General features: G+C 36.0%; 1 protein-coding gene across 2 annotated transcripts; it reads left to right on the forward strand.

The window, feature by feature from the left end:
* The first annotated feature begins 206 nt into the window (after window positions 1–206).
* LOC131155595 (tetraspanin-18-like) lies at window positions 207–20,283 on the forward strand. 2 transcript variants are annotated; one of them, XM_058108837.1, is made up of 6 exons: window positions 207–751; window positions 1,320–1,419; window positions 2,790–2,870; window positions 2,986–3,090; window positions 18,358–18,564; window positions 19,810–20,283. In XM_058108837.1, the coding sequence occupies exons 1-6, from the start codon at window positions 468–470 to the stop codon at window positions 19,861–19,863; spliced, it is 831 nt and encodes a 276-aa protein (XP_057964820.1). In that variant the 5' UTR covers window positions 207–467; the 3' UTR covers window positions 19,864–20,283. The 2 variants fall into 2 exon arrangements, with proteins under 2 accessions (XP_057964820.1, XP_057964819.1); XM_058108836.1 differs by having other exon boundaries at window positions 228–751; window positions 18,358–20,283.
* The last annotated feature ends 1,022 nt before the right edge of the window (window positions 20,284–21,305 follow it).

Here is a 21,305-nt window from a genome sequence, read left to right on the forward strand (position 1 = left end):
TTACCTTCTATTTGGAGTTGTGAGGTCGGCTTTAAGGGGCGCAGGATTAGTTACGTGTACTGTGAAACGGATACGTGAAAAATTGGTGCGTAAAAAGAAAAGGAAAATCCCTTTATAATATTCGAGGTTCAAACAAATTCAAATTTAAAATTACGCAAAATTCCAGGTAAGCTTTACCCTTTCGTCTTCCTATTTCCTTCGTGTTTGCTGTCAATTGACGAAAAAAGAGAGAAGGGACACGTCAAAACCTTTCTATTATTCGCCTTGCCTTCGACCGCCCCAGTGAAATGGACAAAAACAAAGCAAATATCAATTCAAATTTTGTAAAACCTTTTCTTCCCCCAAAAATGCAAGACGCGCTTGCTTTCTGAGTTTTGTTTCGTCTCTCACCTGAATGATGCGCAACACTCTGTTTGATTAGGGTTAGGGTTTCAAATTCAATCTCTCTGCAACTGCATACCAAAAATATGTCGACCTCTTGTTGCCGAAGCTTCCTCTCCTTTCTTCTCAAATTTCTGAACTTTCTCCAGACGTTCATGGGCGTATCCATCATACTCTATTCCATATGGATGCTCAATCAGTGGAACCATCACATTCCCATCCCTTCCGCTCCCTCCCCCGACAGTCCGGCTCCGGGTTTGCCCAATCTTGAAGCCATGGTGGTTTCTCATCGCATCGCTCCATTGAATTTCGCTGTTGATATGGGTTCTGGGTTCGACAGCGGGCTCGAATTGCATCTTCCCGCCCCTTGGTACTGTCAATCTTTTGAATTTATTTTGCTACTATGCATTTTTGATTTCTGGTATCCAAACTCAGTCGAGTGTTTTCGGGTTTCGTTTAATTAGAATTTATAGACCTTTTAGTTGACTGCTGAGAAAATTCTGGGGAAAAAAAACACAGAAGTTCGAAGATTAAATCTTGTTTTTAATATTTTTTCCCCAAAATTGTTTACCTTTGACACGCTTGGATTTCATTTACAAGGTTTCCCTTATGATTCTATAGATGTTTTGAATTTTATTCTCCAATTATGCATTTATGGTTTATTGCTGTTATAGTCCAATTGGGTTGTGTTCGATTTTAGTTGAACTGAGGCTGCACATCTACCCTTTGTTAGGTTTATAAAAGGAGAAAATGACTTTCTTGATTATTATGTCTTATGTTGTTTAGGTATCTTAGAAAAAAAAAAAAAAGAAACTTATTAACAAGTTTATTGTAAGCATTTCCAATTTTACTGAGAATTTTGATTGTATTTGTAGACCCATACATTTATTAATTTTAGGCTTCTTTTTTCACTTTATTATATTCTTATGTGGTGGCAGGTTCATATACATATTTATGGGAGTTGGTATTGTGTTGTGCTGTATCACTTGCATAGGTCACATTGCAGCGGAAGCAATTAATGGCTGTTGCCTATGCTTTGTATCCTACTTACAAGGCTTTATTCTCAATCTTAAGTTCTTAGCTAATGCTGATAAAAAAAAAAAATCAAAGTTTTATTTATTTGTAACAGGTTTGCAATGGACTGTTGTGGCTGCTTTTTTACACTTGGTATCACTATTTAAAAATGATGGAGCTGAAGACCAGAAATGATTACTGAAAGCCAAAAGATAACTAAACTCTAGCAGCATGTTTGGTTAATATTTTTAAAATTGAAAAACCTAATTAAATTTATGCAATTTTATCCTTAAATTAAATAACAATTTAAAAAATATTATGAAAAAAAAAAATGAAAGTGAATATATATTAGAAAATGTTATAATAAAATATAAATTAATTATACTTTTTGATCATTTTTTTCAAATTTTTAAAAAATTGATTCTTTTAATTATACTTCAAAGTCAAATGGAATTTTTATTTGATTTTAATTAAAAATTTTGCATAGAATAAATTATTAGTTCCACAAAGTCAATTATGAATATTAAAGTAGTGTAGCAACACAATAATTGAAACCAAAATTCTAGTTTTTAGGTTTGTGAAAATAGATGACGAATATAGAAAACTAGCAACCCAAGCCAACACATTGTGATAACCTGTTTGTTCACTAGACAAGAACAGCAATACCAAGCATCCTCTTAATTTGTGAAAAATTTAAAATATTTTATCACCCATATTTGTCAAATTGGCAAGGTAGGTAATGGCATTCTCAAATGCCTAGGCAGTTGCCCAGATCCCTAGGCAGTGGACTAGACTGTCAGACAAATAAAAATGCGTGTATGCTAAAATATATTTAAATTGAAATATAATAAGTAACGATAAAAACAATGAATGTCATTGCTCAATATTTTTATTAATTTTCTTGGAATTAAGATAAATACATTACAGAAATTAACAATAAATTTGATCAGTTAATGAAATTAACCTACGAAAATGTCCAAAATCCAAATAAAATTGAAACTTCAAGAAATACATGAAAATTGAAGTATAAGAACATCAAAGTTCAAATATCCTGGCAAGCTTATCTACCTCCTGCATCATTTTCTGCTCAATATTTAATGTCACACAAATCATTATCACCATTGTCCTGCTCAATTTTGTTCTTGGCTTAACGAGTCACACATTCTGGCTTATTATGAGCATAGGTTTTGCTCTGGTGCTATGTTGTCACCCTTAACAACTATTATAGTACTGTGGACTTCTGTTATAAAGTTTACAATGCATTATACTACCCTGGAGCTAACTGGGCTCTAAGCATTATATGCACCATTGAGTTTCATGATCAATAATTTTCTTTTCCCGTTTGGCATCAAATTTATGATTGATACCTTTTTCCTTGACCTGAAATATATTAGTATACTCTACTCATTACCATACTGATGTTACTAGAAGGAGCTTTTGTGGCTTATATTGCAATTGATCATCACTGGGAAAAGGTGAGTTTGCTTTTATGGGGGGAGTTTGCTAGTAGGTTTGCTTCTACAATTGACGGGGCTTGCATCCTATGTATATAGCTAATAAATTTAACTGTTTTTCCTTGTATTTGCAAAGGATCTTCCAGCTGACCCAACAGGAGAATTTGAAAGCCTGCGTTCTTTCATCGAAGAAAATGCTGATATATGTACGTGGGTTGGCATTGTTGTAGTTGTAATTCAGGTATGTTTTCATGCAGACTCTGGATGTCATGAATCCTCATTAATATCTTCAAGATTCCAGTGGACTTCAAAACTTCCGCTTTATACTTGTTATCTTGTGTGCTATCTCATAAATTTTTGTTGATGTGACTGATTTGGTCAAGTTCTTAAATATAAACATTTGATTGTCTTTGGTGGCTTTGCATGAGTACATGATATAAATGGATTTTCTTAATCGGAAAATAAAAAAAAGAACTGTAGTTGCAATTTACAGTCCCCCCTCAGCTTAAAGAAAGGAACCCTGAAAATTAATCATGATTTTGCATCTGTACTCCTATATGTTTTCTGTGTAATAAAGACATTGCTTTTAGAACAAAAAGAATATTGAAGAATTAAATATATAAGAATGAGATATTGTTGACTAGTGTTTCTTTCCTTGGCAAGAATATGATTTTGGCATGCTGTCACTTGTGGAATCATTTGCCTTAAATGTTCCATTTAATAACCATTGAGAAACTGAACCACAGTTTGCTTGAAAGAAAATTTCATAGTAATCATGATATAGCTCATGACTGCCTCTACTTTTGATTTAATTATCAAAAATAGGTTTCCCTGATTATTCTATAGGTTTGGATTAACATATTCTTCGAGAATGAGATGCTGGGAATATTTTTGTTTTGTTTTCATTATAGAATTCTTAGGGAATATGATATTACCACCATGTCACTTTCCAGCCCAAAAACAAACATGAGAATGGGATGCTATGGTCATCACATTCCTAGGAGTACTAAAGGATCCCCAAATTGAACAATACTTCAATGTTTTGGGTAATCTTGTATGTTGTGACTGGTACTTTGTATGTGTAAGATGGACAGTGTACTGCGCAGGCTCATCCATTGTGTGTATACCACCTTTAACCCTAAGAAAAAGGGCCAAAGATCAGTAATCTGATTAGTATTATGAGACCTGCATTTTTTACAGAGATCATAATCATGGGGACAAAAATGCAAGTAGTGCTTCTAGTTTGTAAGCTTACAACAATCTTAGGATAAAATAAGAAGGTACTTGAAAGATGCTTTAGTGGAATTTTTCATTGGCAAGCTTCCCTTATTACAACTCAAAGCCCTCAAAGATATCAACTGGTAATAGTTCTCTATGAGGGATGCTGGGATAAGACAAGGAAAGATCTCATTAGTTATGCCTCTTCCCAAGGATCTTTTCACTTGCATCTTATGATCCAAGTGATGCAGATGCATCATACAAACTCATGGGTAAAAACCCTAAACTCCAATTCAATTCCAAAAAGGAAGCCAACCCGGGTTCCTTATAAATTGATTGAATACTTTCCTAAAAAATTAAGAAGACCAACTTGTGCAAAATATATATGTTGAAATAAAAATAAACGAAAATTAAAACCTCCTCCTAAATGAGGCATAGTCCTTTCTCTCCTCCACAAGGGCTATCACTTGCTGTGACATGACTGGCTGCAACATCTATGACTGAGAAGGTTGTGTGGTAGTGCTGTTGCACGCGGGCAGTGATGGTGCTGATGGAAATTGAACAATGGCATGGTGCAGTAGTAGGCTTATTCAAAGCACAGACACAGACACGGTCATAGAGATGGACACAGGTGTTCAACATGATATGCATGTCATGTTGATGCGGTCACATCTTAAAAAGTTTCAAGACCTAACATGGCAAGGACATAAAGATAATAAAACATACATATTTTTATATATGTTGTGTGAATAACACGTTTTTCAATCCAAGTATGTTCCTTAAAAAAAAAAAAAGTATTCAACCGTTATTGAATTTTATATCTGATGTTTATCCCTTGGATTTTTGGATTCTTCATTGATTGATGCAAGTTTATGTCAATGGAAGTTTTTCTTATTTGGTAATGTGATTGATGCAAGTTACAAGCTCACTAATATATATATTTTTTGAAATGTAAGAAATCTCTCAAAAATTGATAACATTTCAACATGACCCTTAAAATTTTTACTTTTCCCTTGTACTATACTTGCTGTGTCATGTGAGTGTTGGACACTTCAGCTTTGCCGTGTCCAACATGTGCCCAATAACAAAAATAATCCCAACACACCTGAGATGTCTGCTGTGTGTCTTGGCTGTGTTGGAGGAGTGTTTATGTTTGGTGTGTTGGATGTCTGACACTTCCCCATTGTTGTTGGAGTGTTGATGCTTTAGAGGTAGGCCTTGGCCTTTGACACCATTTGACTACAGACTACACTCATTCACGGGTAAAGTTCTAAACCCGAATTCAATTCAATTTCGAAAACTTAAGGCAACCCTAATGGGTTGAATACTTTCTTAAAAATTAAAAACGATACATGGAAAATATGAAAAAAAAAGTAAAATAAAATATCTTCCTAAATGAGGCATATGGAGTCTGGTCCTCTTCTCCATGAGGGGCTATCATATCTACCATTGCGAAGAAGCAAATATTTTTGGTCTGGTTTGCCTTTCAAACTATTGTACCCAACCTTCATGATGTCGCTCTTGATTTGTGTGAAAAAAAATCGTTGACTGTCCAGTCTGCTAAAAGTTAATTTTTTTCTGGCATTCTAGGCCGGAAAATTTTTAGCTTGGGATATTTTGGAGCCATTAGTCTTGTTTGGCATAATTTGGATCATTTCTCCCGCCCTAACTGATGCAGGGGTAGCATCAAGGTTCTGCAGCCATGGAGAAATTAGATGAGAAGAAGGAAGGGGAAGGGAGAAGAGATGAGAAACCAGGGGGAAAACTCACGTTCACTTCAATTCAAATTCACCAACAACTTCCTACATCATGGCTTTCACAAACTATTTATAAGAAAGTCTCTAAACATATGAAATTACACACATACCCCTAAAACTACATTACATTACAAACATACCCCTAGAATACACAATTACAACAAAAAAGCCCCCAACATAAATAATCCTAATACAAGCAACTACACACATATACTTAAACAACTAAATAACTAAGCACATTTGGGTTTCAGACCCAATAAACCATTCACCCTATTCTTTGGCATAAGCCTGCTATTGGGTCGAAATGATCCATCCAAGTAGCTGCTTCTCGTCCTACATCAATTCTTTCCTTCCGGAAAGAACTTGACTCCGTCAAGTTGGGGAAAGTACCAAGGAGTCCATCACCATGAATAAAATTATCTCATTTCATAAGAAAGGAACCAACAGTATGCTTCAACTTGGTGAGTGGAAGAATTCGTGATGACATCAACATACATTTTTTTTTGTCAATGGAGAGAGAATAAAAATTCTCATATCCATCATGCTTCACCTTCCTATCAAATAACCATGGTTGGCCCAACAGAATGTGACAAATTTTGAGAGGAAGGATATCTCATTGCACTGTCTTCATGATGGAACCAATCTTGAAGGTAAGTAAGGAGCGATCGTGGAGCTTCAAGTTGGCATTATTCACCTAAGCAATTTTGTATGGTTCGGGATGAGGCTCAACTTCCAAATTTAACTTCTTCACAGCAAGTTGGTATTATTCACCCAAGCAATTTTGTATGGTTCGGGATGAGGCTTAACTTCCATATTTAACTTCTTCACAGCTTCTTCTGAAGCTACATTTGTGCAACTACCAGGATCAATACCCAAAGTACAAAGTTGTTTTTGGCATATTACTAGAGTTTGAAAGATGTTGGTCCACCTCCAATCCTTTGTCTCTTTAACCTTGTGGGAAGAGAGCATATGTCGAAGCACTAAACAAGTTCTCAAATTGCCATTATCATCTAAGTCACTTGGAATTTCTGTTTCAGCTTCAACTGCTTGAGTATCATCATCATCTTCTTCCTTTTCTGCAACAGCCATGAATTGGTTAGGACATTGTGCAGCTCGATGTGCAAAATCTTGACATTTGAAGCATTTGAGTGATGGTTTGTCTCTTAGAAGTTGTTCCAGAATGCTCAAGAGTCTTCCAAGAAGTATTAGTCTGAACACCTTTACCCAATTGCTTAATTGTCTTCTCTTGTACCACTCCACTAGTACTCTTCTCAAACTGAAGGGCTGTTGTAGTTCTAGGAGGATTGCGTTGCATGTCCTCCTCAATCTAAGTGGCAGCCTGTGCTGCATCCCCAACTGTGATAAGACGACATGCAGTAAGTTTGGAGGCTATAGCTGGCTTCAACCCTTTTCTCTACAAAGCTTTCATAACGTCCTCTTTCCATTCTATATTGGCATGAGTAGCCAAATGATAGAATCTACTAGTGTACTCCATCACTATCTTTTCTTCTTGCTTCTAATCAAAGAGCTGGAGATAAACACGCTGCTGATAATTGGGAGGCACAAATTGCTCCTGCATGGCTCGCTTCATCTCATCCCACATTGTAATATCACCAAATCTCCTTCTTCTAAAGATTTCCCTTTGTTTAATCCACCAAATTCTAGCAGTTCCCTTCAATTTTGATTCAGCAAAATACAACTTTCTAGCCTCATTCATGACATGCCATTGGAAATAGTACTCCAAAGAATACACCCAATCATCAAATTCATCAGGAGAACCATCACCATTAAAATCTGAGACTTATAGTTTATTTCCCTTACTCAAATGATTATTGTGGCCTTAACACGACACAAAAACACGAGGGACAGCTGCTATCTCACTATCTTGTTTGGTAGGAAATTCCATGGGCCTTTTACCTAAGGTTGCGACTTCAGTTGTTAGCCTATTCAAAGCACCAATTCCATTTTTGTACTCTACCGGATAACAACTCCACCTTTGCAGAAAATTCAACATTGGTTACCATGATGCACGTATATGAAGCAAATCACAAACTTCACTTTCAATTATTTTAGAATAATCTTCAAGTCACCTTTAATCTTGAGTATCACGCAAAAATGAAACAAATTCACTACGAAAATTCACAAATAGTAGCAAGAAAACCTGACTTTTGATGCTGGCAGTGACAATTTCTAGGCTTTCGTGCCAAATTATCGCGCTTGCTTTCACAATTTCAAGTTAGGAACCAAAATATCATGCTGCAAATCAAAATATCATGAGAAAACACCAACTTCTTGTGACTAGGAACCAATTTCTATTGATTCTGGCAGGAGGAGGGAAGCCCATCAGAATCCCACTCACAATCGTTGGTGCGTGGGGCACGTGGGTCGACAGTGGTGGTTTTTATGCAATGATTTTTTGGTGAGTGGTAGATCAAAGGGTATTAGAATTGGTGTATTCCCAAGAGGGGGGTTGAATTGGGTATTTAAAAAATTTATGCCTAGGTCAAATTTGAATCCACAAACAGTAATACACAACCTAGGGTCTGTCTATGCAAATTCCAGTAACCCAACAAAATATAACTGAGTAGATAAATAAAACAGATACAACAGACTCAGTATTTCCCAATCATTCACAATATTTACAGCATGTGCACATTCGTAAGAAATTTAAATCTAAGCATGCATGTGCAGGAATTTAAGTGCAGAAAATAAAAAGTGCGACAATTAAAAAAAAAAAAAAGTGTGACAATTAAAAAAAAATAGACACCAGGTATGATATTGGGGTTCAGCCAATATTACCTACGTCCCCGTAAGTGCTCATTCACGGGTGTAGCGACACCGTTTACAACATCCTCTCTTTACTGGGTTAGGGAATACCCCAAGTCACATTAACAGGGATGACCCCAACCTTTGCAACACCTTACAGGATGGTGCAAATTCAAGTTTTCCTAACCGGGTCTAAGCCTATCTGGACTTTCTTAACCGGGTCTAAGTTTATCCGATGCTCTCCTAACTGGGTCTGAGCAAATTTGGTGCATGTTATAGGCCAGTGCAATCCTCTTCCGACCACACGTTGGGAATACAACATATATTCAATAAAATTTTTTGTACAACCAAATTGCTTTTGAAAAACAGATGTGTATAATAATAAAGCACAAATGCCCTCACTTATGATATGAATATAAGCTCAGTGTGAGTATGTGGATTTTTCTCAAAATAACTTTTTGGAATTTTTGAAACTGGTGTATATAATAAAACACTTCAAAGATTCAAACCCTAATAAAATTTTCTCCCAAATATTTTTCAAATAAAGTATAGGAGAACCTAGAGTTTTTGCTTTTCAAATAATTTTTCCCAAACAAAAATAAATGTGATCTTTGATAAAGATGAAATATGAAATGAATGCAATTCAAAGATCACAAGAAAACCTTCAAATGAAATCTCCAAAAAAAAATTATATTCTTGAGGAGCTAAGTGCTGGAGATATAGAGTTTATGCTCAAAAATTATTTATGCAATAAACAACAAGTGAGCTATTGGAATCTTGCAATGGATGTGTAAGATTCTTAAGCTAAGACAAGTTTTCTCCACGAAAATTTATCAAGAAAATAATGGGAGAAAACTAAAGATAAACTCTCAAAAGATTTGAAATAAAATATATGAGAGAATATGTGATTTTTGATATGAAAGATTTATGCCCAAAGTGAATGCTCTCTTGAAAAGATTTGTGAACAATGATAAGTATAAGAGAGTAGAAAAATTTAAAACACAAAATTTTTGGGAGGATTTTCTAATCTGGTCTCATACTTAATTTTGAGTTATGAGGGGGTATATATAGACTCAAGGATATTTTTGACCATTAGGAACAAAACGGGAATAATTATAATTGTTTAATTGAAAATTAACCACGTTTAGTGCTGTAAAAATTCATTTTCCCGAGAGGTTTGGTCAACCGCGAGCGAAGGCAATATTCCAAACCTTCATAGGTTCAGTCTCTTGGCCTTAAGGCCGGTTTGCCGGTTCATGAGGTTCGGTCAGCCGAGGGTATTTTTGAACTGAAAGTTCAGTTGGCCGGGGCAGGTAGAAAAATTCAAGTATGAAGGTTGGTCGACCGTGGAAGATACGTTCAATTTAGAACGGTCGCCCGAGGCTTGGTCAAACATTTGACTTTTGGCCTTAAGTGTGGTCGGTCGACTGAGCATATTTGAACTGGAAGAGTTCGGTCGACCGAGACTTTTTAATTAAGCCAAAAAATCAGACGTTGGTCGACCGAAGGTCGACTGAAGTCTTTGTAAAATAAATTTTGGCCATGTGTTTGACCCTAATGCAATTCCAAAAGCCTTGTATGATTTTAGTAGTTAAGAAAAAGGTTTTTGGTGCAAGTGTTGGGTTCCCTATGGTCAGTCTATGGTCAATCTAAGCTCTTATCCACATCATGCATGCCATGCATTATTACAGACCAAATACAAAAAAAAATGCATTTACAATTAAAATAGTCTTCTTCTTCTTCTTCTTTTGCTCCTCAGATACGACATGGAATTTGCGAAGTTGTGTGAGCTTTAGGTTTTGTCTTGGCTTCTACTTCCCCTGTACCTTATGTACATGCTGGAATGTAAACCTACTTATGCACTAAGTACACACATAAGTTCCAAGTGCATTGTCAGTTTCAAAACAGGGATCAGACTCAAAAAGTCAACAAAGGGTGGTGAGTCGAATGGTGGTGGTGGTGTGTCAAAAGAACTCCAGAATGGTGGATTTTGATGGGGCTGGCGGCTGGAGAAATTTGGTCGGAGCGCGGGGGTCCTCTAGTGATGAAATTTTGAGGGGAGGGGCTTCGTGGGGTTCTGTTTTTGGTGGTATGGGTGGTGTTGTAGGATGGTGGCATTTGAAGAAATGGAGATACAGCTGGAATTTTCTGAAAAGTTCTGAAACTGCAGAACTGCTTTTCGGTTTTTTTTTTTTTTTTAATGCTGAAATTTCAGAATAGAAACTAAGAGATGAGAGAGTAACAGAGAAGGAGAGATTAATGGGGATAATGGAAGAGGAAGTAGCAGCAGCAGCAGAGAGGGAGGGAGAGGTTATAGAACAGATGAGCAAAGAAGAAGAAGAGAAGGAAAAAGAGGAAGAGAAGAGGAGAAGAGTGAGGGGATGGGAGAAGTTACAGACCAGAAGAGAAGGAAAGAAAAAGAAGAGAAGGAGAAGCAGCAGGGAGGGAGAGGTTACAGGGAGGAGAGGTTACAGAACAGAGGAGAAGGAAAGAAGAAGAGAAGGAAAAAGAGGAAGAGAAGACGAGAAGAGTGAGGGAGAATGGGTGGACTGAAATGGAAGAATGGTGATCGTGGTTTGGCTCTGATACCAAATGATGTAGGGGCACAATCAAGGTTCTGCAGCCATGGAGAAATTAGATGAGGAAGGTGAAGAGAGGAGAGAGGAGATACCAGGGGGAAAACTCACGTTCACTTCAATTCACCTTCATCAACAACTGTCTACATCATGGCTTTCACGCTATTTATAAGAAAGTGTCTAAACATATGAAATTACCCACATACCCCTAAAACTACATCACATTACAAACATACCCCTAGAATACACAATTACTACAAACAAACCCTCAACATAGATAATCCTAACACAAGCAACTACACACATATACTTAACTAAATTACTAAGCACATTTGGGTTTCGGACCCAATAAACCATTCACCCTATTCTTTGATATATGCCTCCTAATTGGGTTGACATGATCCATCCAAATAGCCACTTCTCGTCCTACATCACTAACTTTCCTTTTTTGTGCCGAAGAGCCAACTTAGCATAGCTGTTTTTGTTCATCCATGGTTAACTCCAAGCAGTCATGCACCTCAAAATGTCTCGTACACTTAGCCTTTTCGTTATCAGCCATACATTCACTCACTTTTCCCTCTTTACTATTTTCATTATCATGACTGATTTGATTTGATCCCATCCACCCTGACCATGTTGGATGAAGGCTTAGTTGTTTTGGAAATTGGATTACCCAATTTTGAGAATATTCATCAGGAAATTTGAGAAAAGTTTTTACATTTTGCACGACACAAAATCCCTAGTGGCAAATTTTTGAAGGGACTAACTAATGCATTGGGGAAAAAGAAAGAGAAAAAAAAAGGATAGTTGACATATCTTTGTCGTATTGAGATAGGCAAGGGGATTTTTATTGTAAGCCTTTCTTCTCTTATTTGACTCATGTTCCTAATGGTACTCCTTTTGTCCCATGATCTTTCATTTTGGAAAGCTAAAGTGCCTTAAAGATAAGGCCTTTATGTGGGGTAGCAGTCTTGGAAAAAAATTAATACTAATGACTTGCTTTAGAAACAAATACCTAACCAGTCTTTGTCACTTAATGTGTGTCCTCTATCTTTAGAGTGCGAGACTTGTTTGTATTTGTCCGAATATTTTCACTTTTCTTGGACCCTTTGGAGTTAGTTGTTTGGTATATGTCCCTTCTCTTTGTGGGGGAGTTTCGTGCTATGATGTTTAGGGGGTTTGATTAGGGGAAGGAGGGAAAAGCTTTTGTTGCAATGCTCGATTATGGTTATCTTGTGGTGTATTTGGATGGAGAGAACTGCCAGAACTTTTGAGATTATGGCTATTCCTAATAACTTGCTTTGGAATGGAATGGTGATTCTTGCATTGTTGTGGGCTTCGTTGAATGGGTTCTTGCAGGATTTACTTTATTTTATTTTTTGGAGGTTTTTTTTTTGTATAGTTCTTTGTCTTCTGTTTTGGGAGGATGTTCTATTCTCCATGTATTGTTTTCTTTGCTCCTCTCCCTCTAATAAAATTCTTTGTTTATCAAAAAGTAAAAAAATTAATTGAGATAGGAGACAGTTAGGGATGACTTGCACCCAAAATTGAATGGCACAAAGATTTGACTCAAAAAAGATGAGCTAGATTACTTATACTGTTACCCAATAGTGAGGAAGAGAGGTCTTATTCCATTTTTATTTTTTGTTTTTTTACATTGTGGATATGTAAAATAGAGGTGTAAAAGCATTTTTATATGCCCATACCTAATATGACCATTAATTGATATAATTGTTAGCAGAAGTAATTATAATAATATTAATAATAAGTAAGACTTTGTGTAATATCGCTACTAATTTTAAATATGAGATAAACTAAACTACAAATTGTGTATCTTTTATGAATGAGTCCATTGATGCCATAGTATGTCTTCAGAGAGTGACTGCCCTTTTTTCTTCTCTCTAAATTGTAGTTTGATAGGGAACAACAATATGCAAGGGTGAGGGTAAGGTGTATTGTATGTAACATGATGTGAACCTTACTCTTCATGGGTTACCTTGTGCTCTCAAAGGCCACAATAACCTTAACCACCGAGGTGTTCTTGCTCCAAAACCAAAAAATGATGAGCACTTGGTCCTGGAAGCAATTCCTCGTCATTGTGAAAATATATATTTAGAAAGTTGACTTTGCATCATGTACCCAACCTTAATAGTCAGCATTAGAATATCCGACCGCCTCATAATATTGCGTGTAAGTTAGTGTTAAGTCTTTATGCTCTAGAATATAGTGTCACTAACTTTATTGTGAATCACCCTAAGATCACTCATGTATCTCTCTGAAGTACACTAATTGCATAAGCAAAATAGCTAGATGTGCCAGATGTGTGCATACTTGGGCATACATTAACCTATTAGCAGCTCAGAGACCTCACTTTCATATGCTTTTTATCATCATTTTCTTAAGGGCAAGGGCTTCACACCTTTAAGGATGGACGTGACACAAGATGAACAATATTGCATGTTGAAACTGGACTTTCTTCTTTGAGACAGATCAAGAAAACCTATGCCCAAAACAAAGGAGACATCACCAAAATCCTTCATAAGCTGATGTGATAATAGTCATCCCAAGGAGTACCATCATTGTTAGCAAACTGCACCAACATAAAGCTCAAAAAATATAGACCTGCTCCCACAGTCCCACTCACCTTCATGTATACATAAGTGGTCAGCAGCATTTTCTTTAAAGTTGAAGGAAGAGTGGGGCTACTCCATGTATACATCTTGAACTAAGTTACCATTTAGAAAGGCAGTCTTGACATCAGCAATAATGTTCTCCAAACACAATCTTATGGGATTATGAACTCTCATTGCAGTTTCATCCTCAAGAAAGATAGCATGATCTAATTCGCTAACTCTAGTGGTATCGGAAGGATAATCAACTCGAACTAAAGCAATAACAAATAAAGTCATTGCAAATGTTTCATGATGAAGTTTCTTATGCTAAAAGCATTGATACCGACACAAGACAAGGATATGACACGAGACTAACATGGCGAGATGGAGATTTCAAAAAAATGATGATATGACATGGTAGGGGTATGTTAATTAATTAATGTGTGTGTATATATATATATATATATATATCTCTATAGACATGTTTTTCCTTTTATATGGCAAATGTTGTGGCAAATTTGATTTAAAATGAAATATAAGACCATTTGTGCAAAATTATCAATTACACATTTTATGAATAACACTTGTACAATCATTAACTACATTCATATTATAGAATATTGGTCAAAAAAAAAAAAAGAACAAAAACAATCAAGTGGATGGCTGAAGGTGGGCTATGAGCATGGCTCATCAAGAAATTAAAGGGGAAAAAAAAAAAAAAACAGATTAACAGTGTGGTAAATTGGTGATGGCTTCAGAGAGAGGAGAGGAATTCTGGAGGCTGAAAGGTTTGATGTTGCTGTGATCACTCCAGAATAGAAGAGGGTTTTCAATTTTTTTGGGGTTTTGTTAACAGAATTAAAGGGGGCAACAATACATAGTGTTTCGGTGCACCAAGTGTCCCAAAAGTGTCCTTGTGGTGTCAGAAAGTGTCAAAGTGTCTCACCTGTATCCAAAAATAAAAATAGAATAATTATTTTCTGACAAGTGCTAGGTATGTTTCGAGGAGTGTCGGGTAGGTATCAGACACTGACATGTGTTGGACAGGTGTTGCCTAGTTCTTCAGCTCTGGATTATAGGGATTTCCTTCTGCTTTGTGCCCCAAATATAGAAAGTGTTTCAAATTATGCTTCTTACTTTCCTAAAATTCATGTGGATTTGTTGGAATGGACTTATTAGCACTTGATTTAGAATATATGCAACACTCTTTAATGCATCTCCCACAAAAAATTTGCTAAAGTCAAATGTTTGATCATACACCCCATCTTACCTATAAGAGTGCAGTTTTGTGCTTCTACTGTTCCATTTTGGTTGAGAGTTTCCAACAATGTATATTAGGCTTCTATTCCACATTTGTGAAGAAATCTAGTAAAAGGTCCAAGATTCGGCTCAATTTCATGATACCTCCCATGATATTTATGACCTTTGTTTGATATCACTATTTTGATCAATTACAAGTTTGAATATGTTGAAGGCATTTAAAGAGTTGGAATTTTCATGAATAAGCTCAACACAATCATGATACGAGTAATCATCAATGAAGATAATAAAATATTTGTAAGCGAGCCATTGTAATAGAATTAGAAAGACCACAAACATATGCATTAATCAATTCTAAAACACCTAACCATTTAGTTCTACTCTAATTGTAAGTTTCTACCTTTTGCAATCAGCATAATGCTTAATTCAAAGAAATCTAGATAGCGCCCTTCTTAATTAATCCCTTTATAATCTCCATAGAAATATGCCCTTGGTGTCCATGCCACAACATAGAAGAAAATTCATTGACTCTACTGCATGTAGAGCCGACAACATTAATCACAACCGATAAGGAAAAAGGATCAACAACTTCAGGATCTAACTTAACTTTATCTAACCCTTCACAAAAAATACAAGATCCAGCCGTAGTGTTATTATAATTTAGAATGACTGTCCATTTCCAAAATGAAAAGTGTATCCACATCTATCTAGAAGAGAAATAGAATTCAATTGCCTCCTTATAAAGGATACATAAGCAATGCTCTTTAAATCCTAAATATGAGCAAAATATAAGAAGCCTAATGACTCATATCTACTTAAGTTTTAACTTTGACTCCTTTCCCTATGTTGACATGTGACGTTTAAATCTCCTTCATTTGACATGTGTGGGCTTCTAAATTTTTGAAAGGAATTTGTAATGTGAATTGTAGCATTAGTATCAAATCACTGAATATAAACAATATTTGACTTACACATACTTGTGGTAGATGTTATCTTTCTTTTCACATCTAAATTCTCAATAATCTGCTTATTTGTGTTGAATTTTATGACAGAAATTGCGCTCTCTTGAAGTTCGCCAATTTTTAGGCCCAAGTGAGGCTTCCACTATTTTTCCTTCTTCCCTGGTCAATGGTTGTTCTTGCCAGCCTTAACAATTCTCTTCTTCCTGCAAGTAGAACCTTGAATTATGACTTTAACATTGTGGGCTTTACCCTTTCTCATCATCTCTTCATCTAGAACCACTATAGCAGTCATTTGATTCAAGCTCCATTCTTCCCTTTTTTCTTCTTTTGGAGCCACTATAGCAGTCATTTTATTGTTTCCATTTATATATATATATATATATGGCATTATAAGATGATTTAAATCATCAATCTGCAATGGAAGAGACTCCCAAATTTGCCAAACTAAAAAACTTTCCCGAAGTCACCTTGACTTTATTTGGCTTATTATAAGTTTATAACAGTGAGTAAGCTCCACTAACGTCGTAGCAAGTGGAAATCAACAATATTAGAGAAGTCTCCTTTTCTGTTTTGTCAAGCTTTGTAAATTTATCAGCAGTTTCTTTAAGTAATGCCCTCAATTGCTATATCACTTTGCCTTGTGAACTTCTCCACTACGAGGAATGCCCTAAATTTTGAATTGTGGCCACACTCTGCCTCGTGTACTTTTCCATTGATTGCTTCATGAGCACAAGACAACTTTTTAGAGTACTAATTTTCTCATTATAAGCCCCATTATTAGCAGAAGTAGTTGCAGTGATCCTTCGCAGGGTCATCAACCCTTGGAACTAAATCTATGTTCATAATGACGATGTGAACTCTAATTGTGTTTGGCAGCATGAATTTTGAGTCTTGGATTTGGATTTGCATGGATTTGGACCACATTTTTGTACTGTGTTTTGGCCAAGTTCACATAAATTGAATCCAATTTTGTGGGGGAGCGGCGTCATCCTCGTATCGTTGGCCAGAGCTGCCACAATCAAGTCCAGGATGAGATTCCGTCAAAGATGAGTTCCAAGACATTCTAATGGCAAATTTTGGTGCTGCAGGGATAGCTATTGCCCTAGTGAAGCATCATCTGTTGCAATATAGCACAACTGTAAGCATGAGCATGCATCTGAGATCATACATGTTCAATAACAAATGGGAAGTGAGTGGAGTTGAATCTTGGATCAGGCAATGTAGGGGAGGGAGAGAAAGGGGATGGTGGAGGTGGGGAGGGAGTTTCACAAATGAAATAAAATGGTTGCATGAGGTAATGGAGGAAACTGTAGGCAGTTAATATGAAATGTGTCTTATAATTGTTGAAAACTTAGCTAATATTACATGTGATCATGGGATGCACAAAAGACATGCAGTGAACAACTGATGCTGCTGTACTCTTTTTTGTAACATAGAAATTATCGCATGTGCTGTGGATTGTCTTTATCTTAAGAGGTTACAGAGAAAGTTTCACAGTTTCCCTGTTAAGATTCTTGTAAGATGCAGAATTGCAAATAGATGTGTGTTTGTAAGCTTTGGGAATTGATCCAGTCTTATTATTATTGTTGTTGTTTCTGGGCCCAATGGAAGATTGTTATGACTGGATCTCACGTAAAAACTTTAAGAAAGAAGAATAGAAGAGGGTTTTCATTTTGTAGTTATATATATATATATATATATATATATATATATTTTCAGTAGGTGAGATTGGCATAAGAAGGCCCCGATGAAAGGTTTTCAATTTAGGATGTGCTGTATGCTTGTACCAACACATGTTACTGCTTGGCTGCTTGCAAGGTCCATTGCCTTATGCATGACTCACCCAGTGAGAATTATACTGTATGTGGCCACAACAGCGCGTTAGTGTAAGGTTAAGATATGCATTGAGCTTGGTTGAAAGAAGTTTGTGTGTCTAGTGATCAGCTCTTGATTTTTAGCTTGCAAATGCCTAGAAACCTTATCTTTGGTTAAGAGTTGTCTTTACTATTTCTTGATGCCAGATGTGGAGTGTATAATCCCAGGATTTAATATTCAGTCATGAAAACTAATTGTTCAGTTACAAAAATTTCTTTTTTAAACTGATCAACCCTAGCTGAAATAAGGAAATTACAAATGAGCCACACGTATTCAAAATTTTAAAAGAATTAAATACCAAGCATCTAAATATAATCCATAATAATTCCAATTGAAAAATCTTCTCTATTTTCCCTTTTTCATCAATAATTTGTGCACAACTCCATGTGTTATTCATCATTTCTATTTGTTATTTTTAATTTGGCTTTTACTTTGTTTCTTGTTAGTATTTTTGATACTTAAATTTCTTTTGGTATCCTCAGGCATTGTCTCTACTACTCGCAATGATCCTGAGAGCTATGGTTTCTTCTTACAGAGCAGACTATGACAGTGACGAGGATTGTGCTGTTGTTCGGGGTAGAGCCTGGGAGCCACTGCTCCATGCACAATTGGGTCAATCATCAGGTTCAATTAAGGGTGATGGCAAAACGGCTCATTCTGATATCTGGAGCTCCCGGATGAGAGAGAAGGTATGTTGTTTCAGGAGTGACAATTGGGTGAAAAATAGTTTGGACTCACCCTCTAAGAATGCACATTTTGGCATTGACGATTTCCAAGTTGGGGTATTTTTTAATTTCTGATTTTTTTACATTGGCAAATCAACTGTCTCCACTGCAACTAAAGGGAAGATAATACAGCATAAAAGGTAAAAAGGTTGAAGGGAATTAATTAAATGTATGGAAAGGGTGAAAGGAAGCATATTGACATTTGTCCTGCGCATATTCACTCTCTCTTTAGTGAGATTTAAAAGAGAAAAAGGGAAACTTGCTCAGATCAAAAGTCTTAATGAATAATTTTGCCTTTCATATTTTTTGTTAATGGATGTCTTATTTCTACTAGTTTAATGCTTCCACTTGAAAATTTGCAGTTTCTGAACAGATTAGTCTTTGAAATAGGATGCATGTAATTGCCTTAAGTAGCTCAGCACTAAGTGATTGCAGACTAATTTTTCTACTGTTGGAGTTGTTGGACAGTCTACGAGAACATGAAATCTAATGTACACAGTAACGACTACATGGTTCTACTAGGGTCTTTTGTTTTGGACATACATTGTGATATAAAATCTAAGGCAGCATTAAGTAGATGGAATGACTCATGGAGTTTGGCAGTATGCTGTTTTATGTGTCTGATTCTGTTCACAGAATATAAAAATGTGAAGGAGAAATCAGGCCTTCAATTGTTGTTGAGATATTCCTTATGTTAAACATATATATACATATATATATATACCTTGTGTAAAATGCATCAGCCATTTTTTTGTTTGCATTAGGTATCAAATTTTGTGTCTCCCATTTAATTACATAATGAGAAATAGGCTTACTTGCATGAGCAAGCTGGTACAATAATATGATTGCAGACTCTTTTTCCTTTAAAAATGTATTAATTGATTTTGAGAGCTGCTTTGTTTTGTAAGGGATTTGTCAACTCCCATGTATTTGAGAGTTAGAACCGTTGAATGATTGCTTGATAGCCAGAATTTGAAATGCTCTTGAATCTTAATCTGTAAATCATAACTTGGACATATCAATTATATAATGAATTTTTGTTACTCTATATGTCTAATAAGAGCTTCTGTCTCGAGATTATTATAATTTTTCCCCAATTATCCAAGCTTCTTTATTATTTTTACATGTTGCTGATGGATCTTCCTGTGTAATTTGGTACAAATATTGGATTTTGATTGCACTGAGGCATTCTTTTATTTTGTGCTACAGTATGGATTGAATTCTAGTGATGCCAAATATAATTTACTGAATCAGAAGCCGTAGATGGCCATGAAGCCCAAGCAGTGAAGATCGCAAAAGGTATTTAAATGTAACGAGAAAGCTGTGAAAAGACTTGGCAGTATTCCTTGCGAGCCTTGTTGGTGCTGGATTTTTTTCCCCACTCTGATATTTTGTTCTTAGGTATTTGTCGTGGGGAATTTGTGATGTAAATAGATGTGCAGTGCAGTGTGTGAAAATGCTAAGAGTACTGATGGGGGGCGAGGATGATACGGTGTTATTGGCTGATTAAATAGGGAAGAGTTTGTGATTTAAAGTAATTAACTAGGTATCTAAATTATTTGCTCATGCCTTTAAAGTAGGAAATGCTTTAGCTGTGTCATGTAGCGTTTTAATCAATAACTTTTGTTGTAATATGATTAAAAATTAAGAAAAATTAAATGTTAATCACGATTTAAATCAAAATTTATTCATTGTTTTGCTATATATTTTATTTTTTTTTACTCTCCTCCATAATTAAAAGTGAAAGATTAGATTCTTTTGATATTTTTCTTTCCTTTTCCCAAGTTTCAAATGCAGTTTTTATTTTTTATTTTCAGCTTTCTAATGAATTATTAAAAATATTACATTGTCTTTTAAACAATTGTTTTTTTTTTTGGAAGAAACAAGATTCAGTAAATTATTAAGCAGGAAAATAACGAATTAGCCTACAATGATCAATTGTACAAAGGAGCAGAAGATACAACTGCAATTAGCCCACAGAAGCCGCCTTGCTTTGACAATTAAAAGTACTAGCCTAGTGTTCATTTCTGCATTCACGGGGGTTCCATCATAGCTGTCCAACGGTGGTATACTGAAGCTGTCCAGGCAAGCCTGCGAACTTGGACTGATTTAGTGTTGCCTAGGGTAGAAATCCATTCCAAATTGTCTTTCCAGAGTAGAGTAGGTCCTTTGAATCTTGAACTATGCCTTGCAAAGTCATGAGCTTGCCAGTAGGCGGTCTCCTCTGAGGGCAAGAGGAGCAGAGTTTGTAGGAAGAATTTGTTATATTTCACAATCTCTTTTAAGAGTGTTGAACTCTATTCCACAGAGCCAGCCATGCTATGAGTTACGGAGCTTAGCTTGCTTCTCTCCATAGCTTCCCAAGCTGAAAAAAAAGTGATTGTGCCATTTAGTGGTAGACCCCAATAAATTGTCTTCAATATCAGGATTGGGGGAGAAATCGAGTGCGTCTCGTAGGCGAGCTGAGTTGGTTGATAGTCTTCTTGGCTATTTCCATCGGTTATTCAGTATTAATGGAGCAGTCAGCAAGTACCCCAAGTTCAGTTGGTAAATGGCTTCCATAATAAAGAGATAAAGGGCTGTGGGCATCGGAAGTGTCATAGAAAACGAAGGTGGAATTGCCATTTCTCATGGAGTGTATGTGGGAAAACATATGGTCTTGATTGAGGATATGCTGTGGCATTGATTTTCCATTCACTTCTCCC

Source organism: Malania oleifera, chromosome 5, assembly GCF_029873635.1.
Source record: "Malania oleifera isolate guangnan ecotype guangnan chromosome 5, ASM2987363v1, whole genome shotgun sequence".
Taxonomy (NCBI): domain Eukaryota; kingdom Viridiplantae; phylum Streptophyta; class Magnoliopsida; order Santalales; family Ximeniaceae; genus Malania; species Malania oleifera.